The sequence below is a fragment of the Nestor notabilis genome, unplaced genomic scaffold, assembly GCF_000696875.1.
Source record: "Nestor notabilis isolate BGI_N333 unplaced genomic scaffold, ASM69687v1 Scaffold34220, whole genome shotgun sequence".
Lineage (NCBI taxonomy): Eukaryota > Metazoa > Chordata > Aves > Psittaciformes > Psittacidae > Nestor > Nestor notabilis.
This window is the reverse complement of record NW_009911239.1, coordinates 1-7,131: the sequence shown is the minus strand read 5'-3', so window position 1 is coordinate 7,131 and position 7,131 is coordinate 1. Positions and strand designations below refer to the sequence as shown.

Sequence of the window (7,131 nt, the reverse complement as noted above, 5' to 3'; positions counted from 1 at the left end):
GGCACGCCACGTGACCCCGCCTCAGCCCCTCCGCGCAGCCCGGTCGCTGTCCCGGGAATCAGCAGACGGGACGCACGGTGGCACCGCACAACCTTTACTCGCCCCCCAGACGAGGCACGGCCTTCGCCCGGCTCAGGAGCGACACGCAGGCGTTGAAAGGCTTCCCGCGGCATTCCCGGCACTACCCAGCACCACGCAGCGAAGCTGGGTCCCGCTTCTCGCTACACGTGCCATGAGACTGCTACAGCAGGTTATTTTACCTGAACTATTAAAAAGGCATGTTATTAATTATAAATATAAAAAGCAGTTACAGGGAGATTGCTTAGAATGATTTATAACCCAACACCTGAAGCTAAGATCAAAGATTCCCTGCACAAAAGTTCTAAACACCAAAGTGTCAGCTTTGGTTTACACTACACCAAAAAGCTTACCCCAAATTGTGGCAAAATACATAGAGAGGGAGGAAAATACCAAGCACAGAGCGATGTGAGACCATCACTGCTTGGGATGTAAGAGGGGAGGATGCAGTCTAAGAGCAAGCCTCCTAGTAAGGTAGAACTTGGGTTTATCTCTCAGGTTTATCCGAGGTCAACTTCTCCCTCTTTACAACATGTACAAAACATTCCTTCAGAATTCCTAGAACTTACTTCCAACTTAATTTCCAACTGAAAAATCGAGACAGCCCAACAACTCCAGTTTTAAACATGAAACCAAACCAGTAAAAGTGTTCCTGTGTGCAAAATGACCTCTCCTCTCAACTGCAGTAACTAAGATCCAATATGCTGCAATTGTTGTTTTATTTTCCACCTAACTGACTAAAGGTACCACAACTTAGGGTTTTCTTCCCTTTTTGCGCAGGGATTGGCCTTCTCCTGAAAAGGCAATAAACCGGCTTCCAGATTCATCCTGAAAAAAGGAAAAGAGGGAAAAAGGTTGTTACCTCTTTGCTCACTGCTTGTGCATGATATACTCTGAACAACTGTTAAAAAGAACATTCCCTCCGAGCAGCAACTGACTGTGGACATTTCACATCCTTAATCTACCTAATAACCACTTTCTTCCTGAAAATAGAAGCATTCCATGGACCTTTCAGCCAACTGAAACAAGCACGGCCTGGCTTATTAAACTTGTATCAGGCCAATCTTTTTAGTAAGTAAAGATACGGGAGGTTGCTTTCACCTAATTCAAACCACCTTTTAACAGGAGTGTGCTGTGAAAATTCATGTATGGAGAGAGGAACCACACACTTGGGCAGCAGTTCTGGTGTTCTAGTTCTGTGCAAACTGGGAAAGGTACAACTTCATTTACCTCTTCGACTTTCTTAACTAGCGGACGTGAGTTTCTGATGAATGTGATTCTACCAATCTTGAAGTCATAGTTGGGAATTCCTCTGGAAAAGAAGAATAAAAATGTTATGGAAGAAGTTTTTTACCTCACATCCAATTGAACACAGTGAGGCCTATTCTGTCAGTATTGTACCAGCACTGCTGCAAATTTTCATTAGCAAATAATTCTAGAGTTAAACCCCTGTATTACTTTCTGAAGGCAGGCACATGTTGCATGAAGTAAATGATCAGGCACTGGAGCTGCTGCAGCAGCTTGGCTGTGGGCACATTTCCATGTGGCCTGTGGTTTCCATGGGGCCATGGACATGTTTTCCACAAGGGTTCAAGTTTCACTGTGACAAGTGTAAGTGACAGAACACCACAGAAACCACGTACCTGCACACTTCCAGCAGTTCTGAATTTCTAAATTTCCTTGCAGGAAATAGACACACACAAACAAAACCCCAGCCAACTCAAAGAAGGTTCCACTCTATGCCACATTTCACTTGAGCGCATCAGCAGGGTTCTGTGCATTACTCGATCCAGCCCAGTCCAGACCTGCTGCCTCTCCCTATCTGTCTTCTATATAACTTGAGTTTTAGCAACATTAATTTAGGATCTGCATCTTAAGTAGTCAGGGACCTTACAGTCAGTCTGAAAGATTAGACTAATTTTCTAAATGCAAACTTAGGATGAAAGTAGCTTGTTTGTATTGCAGGAGCAGGAAAAACAATAAAATAAACTCAAAGGATCACTCAAACTCTTTGACATACCTTCGAATGTCCCCTGGTTTAATGGGTGATGGACTGGGCTCAACTCCTTTCTTCTTGCCATCCAGTCTGTTCCCAGAACCAGAGAATGCCTGTGTATACAGAACGAGTTTTAATTTAACTGTATCTTGTATTTGAACACTGCACAGGGATACTGTGTTCTGCAAAAATCTTACTGTAACTTTTATTGATTACTTGATTCAGCATGTTTCTTCTTGGTACATAAAAGCTGATGCACTGTGAGTGGAGGAGTACGTTTCAGTCTCCCATTCAAAACTGCCCGTTTAAGGACAGGAAGTCATATTGTTACTGGCTGTTACACCCGCAGACAGTTGCCCATTAAATGATGAGCACCTCTAAGAACACACACTAGTGTCTGCAGTTGGTTGGAACAACTTTCACCAATCTACAACATTCAGAAACCAGCAGAAATAGGGGACTTACACGAAATCCTACGTCACTCACATATCCACTGTGGTCTGCTTCAACATCCTGCGAGGGAAAAGCAAGTTAGTTCATTGTATTCATGTTATGATATGCAGAACACAAACTTCAGAACAATCCCCTTCCAAAACAACACTTAGTAGACAACCATTTCCTAAGTAACACAAACAAAAACATCTGGTAAGTATACTTAATTTTTTCAGGAAAAAATATGTTGTTGCTCACTGCCCCATCACAAGCAGGGCTGACTTCCAGGGAATACATTTTTGAAGAACAGAAGCTTAACCTACTGTGGTCTCTTCATGCTGTGCAGTTCTTTCTGGTTCTTTGTACCCCAAAGGAGCATCAAAATCCACCTATTTACACAAGAAACATGTAAATAAGCATGATAGGTATTTTTCTTTTAATCATATGCTTTATACTACTGTTCTTCAAAACCCCACAAACTATCACTCCCCGTTTGATCTAGAAAGAACTGAGGTTTGTTTGCCAAACTCAGAACTAAAAAGACTAAGCCTCTAAGGAATGGGTCTTAGCATGTAATTGAGATAGTGCATTAACACAGCACCACATAACATCATTGGAGTTTGAATCAAGACAAGGCTATTAAATAAAACTCAGATTATAAAACATGTTGAAGCTAAACATTAAATTCTAGGCAGTACAGTCATCTGATGGCACACAAAGTGCAGCTCCAGACCACAGCTGTGGTTACAAAGGCATATGGGGTACTTTCAAATGTCATCTTTCCTGTTCCATCTGATTTTACCTTTCCTGCAGCATCAGAAGTGCTCAGTGTACAGCACTGTCACTTAACAAAATGTCCTCTCCTTTTGTAAGGACACAGTAAAGCAGACTTTCCACATCAGCTTTAACTTACATTCATATCACATTCTATGATGGACACAGCTTTATCTGGTTTGGTCTCCATCACCCGAAGCTCATAGATCTGAAACAGTAATAAGCATTTTAATATCGCACATGGAACAGCTCAACTTATACACAAGAAAACCCTATCTAACCCTTTCCCTTCAGATAGCTGCCAGAAAATGGAAGCAAGTGCTCTTCAGGTTGAAGACTGAATGATGCAGGGTCTCTACAAAATTTGAGAGCAAGGATTTTTAGCTTAGAAGACTGCTGTATGCTGGAGCTAAAGAAACTATGTTTTATTGTACCTTGATATACTCTTACTGTACCTTAATCTGCATTCTTAGAAGAAAATTATGAATTTACAAGTGAGGAACAGACTTTAAAACTGTCAACAGCACAAAAATTTATTTTCTTGGGAATCAAAAACCAGTTTAAAGAGCAACTCAGGAGAAGACTTAACTGACCCCTTTTCTCCTCCAACAGAAAACCAATTGCAAAATCTACCATCTGGGATTCCTTGTGAACAACACTGCACAGCTCTGTGTTGCTTGTTTTAGCACCACCATCCAAGAACAGAGCTTAGACTACAATCCCAAGTGATCACATGTGCTGCCAGAAATACTCATCTATAAAATCTATTCATAAGATGTACCCATGTGGTCAGTCTACTGAAATACAGCGTGCCTTTTTACGTGGAGCAGAACTTATTTCCTCAAATTGATGCACCCAAACAGAACCTGCATGGACTGGTGCTGTATACTGTACCTTTTCATTGTAGTTGATGGCAATAACATCTCCAGTAGTTAGACAAGCGAAGTTCCTCAATGCATTTTCTAATCTTTGAAGTATATTAAGATGAAACATCTGTTTTCAATGCAACATCAAAGCCTCAAAGTTACTATAAAACTCTGATCCTTGGTCTCTCAAATATTGTTTAAAAGTACTGTATATAGCCTTTTAGTAAACATTAGGGTGTATGAGTTCTTCTAAAGGGACTCTCAAACTCACTGAACTTCAGGCCAAGACTCACACTTCTTCATACCAGGGTACACTTTGTGCCAGCAGCTGGCAACATCTCTGTATATAAGCTTTCTATTCTTTTTTGTTTTCAAAGAAGCTGTAGTAGTTACCTACTCCTAGAAGAGTATGAGCAACACCTGAAAAGCTAGCTCTGCTTCATCATTCCGATTTAGGAAAAAACTTTTGTCCCTTGCTCCATAACTGAATAGGAAGGATACACAGCTTTGGGATTGGTGATGTCAAGAAAATCTGGACTCTGTGGCTGAAATTTTGAGTAAGTAGCAACTTGAAGATTAACACTCTCCACTTGCACCAGGCCTCCCTCTTCCAGAAGCAAGTTTTGCATCATCTGCAAGAATGAAAACAAAGACACAAGCCACTATTAACATGACTGATCTTGTTAATTCTCTTTCCTTGCATATACCAATTTTTGCTGGGGCTACCATCTTCCTGGAAATGCACCAATTTACCACAGTTTAATTTCAGGAAGAACAATCAGATGCATCTTAAAAAGCAGTCTGCTTTGCTTGCTTAGTTAAACTCTTATGGAGGGAAACCTGAGCTGTGACTGAAAGCTGCTGAAGGAACATGACTGGCAAAGACACCTTCAGGAAACATTCTGCCTCTTTAATATTAAACTGGCAATTCACTCATCCTACTCTTCAGGTTTTGACAGTTCAGCCTGAGACAACTCACCCAATGTGGAAGGTAACATATGCCCTCATCAGCTACAAATTCAAGCACTCCACAGTGTGTCATTCGGTCTGAGTTTTTATTGGTCAGCTTGAACAGCATTGGGTAAGTGATATTAAGTCGGCCTGGTGAGAAAGGAAACAGAAACTTTGCTAAGAGCCACTGACATATTTCTGAAGCTTTCAGAGACTGAACATTAGCAAGAGATGGGCCAGACTACAGGAGAGGATTCCCCTCATGCCGTTATTCCAGTTGCTCACTACAAATCCAGAAGAGCATGCAAATACACAAATAATCTACTGCCATCACGCTCAGAGCTTTAAATGCCTCTCCACATCTCCCCAAGCTCAGAGATGAGCAGGCAGCAGGTATTAGTAGAGGAATCTATTACTATTATGTCTTTGTGCTATTTTCAGTTAGCTCCTACCTAACGAATTTTAAGAGGCCCTCCTATTTTAAAATTAAACCCTCAGTAAACTAATTTCTCAAAGAACCGTAGTTAAAAGGGCAAATAAAGACCATTTATACTGTTGATTCAGTTGTCTTTTTTTCTTCATTTCAAAGTTAATTATAAATTATTTTGTCTTTAATTCTGTTCACTCAAGACAAGAACATTCAGAACAAGCAGGTTGAGATTAAGAATTTAATGTATTAACTGTAACCATTATACTAAGTATGCTACTATTTAATATTGATTCATGTCTCAAGTAGTCCAATACTTGTAATGTCTGTACTTGAAGACAGACAAGTCCCATTAATTCTGACACACAAAATACTTCCAAAATACCTATTGTGAACTAATTATTCTCGTATTCTCTACCTAAGTCAGACTTAATTAAAATACTGGTATTTTCTTGCTCATTTGGTCATATTTCTAATGGTGTTAGACCAGAATAAAATATTCACTTACTGAGTTGATCCAAAGCTGATGGTGGCATAATTACTGCAAAAATGAATAAGAATGTAAGATTAGGAATAGTATGTCTGTACAAAGAGTATGTAATATGCAATTTTATCATTCCTTTATCTAAAATATTCTCTAAAAAAAGGAGATTCAAAAATCTCCAGCAAATTAATTTTTGAGCCAGAGATTTCAGTAGAATCAGTCATGACAAATACATCTTCTAGCACAGAGAGTTCAGAATTTAATTAAAAGAGAAGACAAGTTTTTACAATACCCAGTACAAAAGAAAATGTTTCCTAAATGTAATTTTATTTACTTGGACTTACAGGTTCTCTTAAATCGATGTCAAGTCAAAACAACACAGGTTTAGCCTGACACCTTGAAAATTAAGTTGGCCAGCCTATTACTTTTGTTCAAGCTAAGTACGAGGGCAGACAGTGTGTAAGAAGTCGTTGATAAGAAATTTCCATGGCTTATAATGAATCTAAGATGTTAACGAGAGGCTTTAAAATAGAAGAATGTCTTGTTCTAATGCTCATAAACCCATACTCCCTTGGTGTTGTTTATTAGAGAGTCATGCGATAAAAGATGGACCCGCCTCCTTAAAACCCCACCCAGGGCGCTCTCCTAGCTCCAGCCACAATGCCAACAGAATGTCTCCATGCCGTTCAACAATGTTTCTGGAGCTTTGGCCAAAAGCTGTATTACTTGACATTATTCACAAACACTCTTCCAAGAGGTTATTAGTCAAAATAAAACAGGCACATACTCTTCCCGCCTTTCTCCACATCTGACCTGTCATTAGGTCCAGCAAGCATGGATACTGAGAAGCAGCGGTATTGGGTTGAGAAGCGGTTCTGGAAAACCCGAGGGATGGGGTGATCGAACATATTAAAGGAGAACTGGAGAAAAAAGAACACAAACAGAAGGCGGCGTTAAAAGCTATCAACAGCGTCCTGAAGTTTAGCTACAACTACGTTTAAGAGCCGTGCGGCTGTTCTCCCGTCACGGCGGAGGCTCTCCCCTCCGAGCTCGGGGAAGGGATGTACGCCCTGCGCCGCGCGGGGACACAAAATGGACGCAACGCACTGGGCCGGGCCGGGCC

General features: G+C 40.7%; 1 protein-coding gene across 1 annotated transcript; it reads right to left on the bottom strand.

Annotated features, from left to right (window-relative positions):
• Nucleotides 1–780: 780 nt before the first annotated feature.
• Nucleotides 781–6,923, bottom strand: UFD1L (ubiquitin fusion degradation 1 like (yeast)). Its single transcript, XM_010013813.1, has 11 exons — nt 6,796–6,923; nt 6,033–6,065; nt 5,126–5,247; nt 4,648–4,778; nt 4,175–4,247; nt 3,420–3,488; nt 2,830–2,895; nt 2,540–2,587; nt 2,099–2,187; nt 1,309–1,390; nt 781–906 (listed from the first exon to the last, which is right to left on the bottom strand). Exons 1-11 carry the CDS (start codon nt 6,914–6,916, stop codon nt 832–834), a joined length of 909 nt encoding a protein of 302 aa, XP_010012115.1. The 5' UTR covers nt 6,917–6,923; the 3' UTR covers nt 781–831.
• Nucleotides 6,924–7,131: the final 208 nt, after the last annotated feature.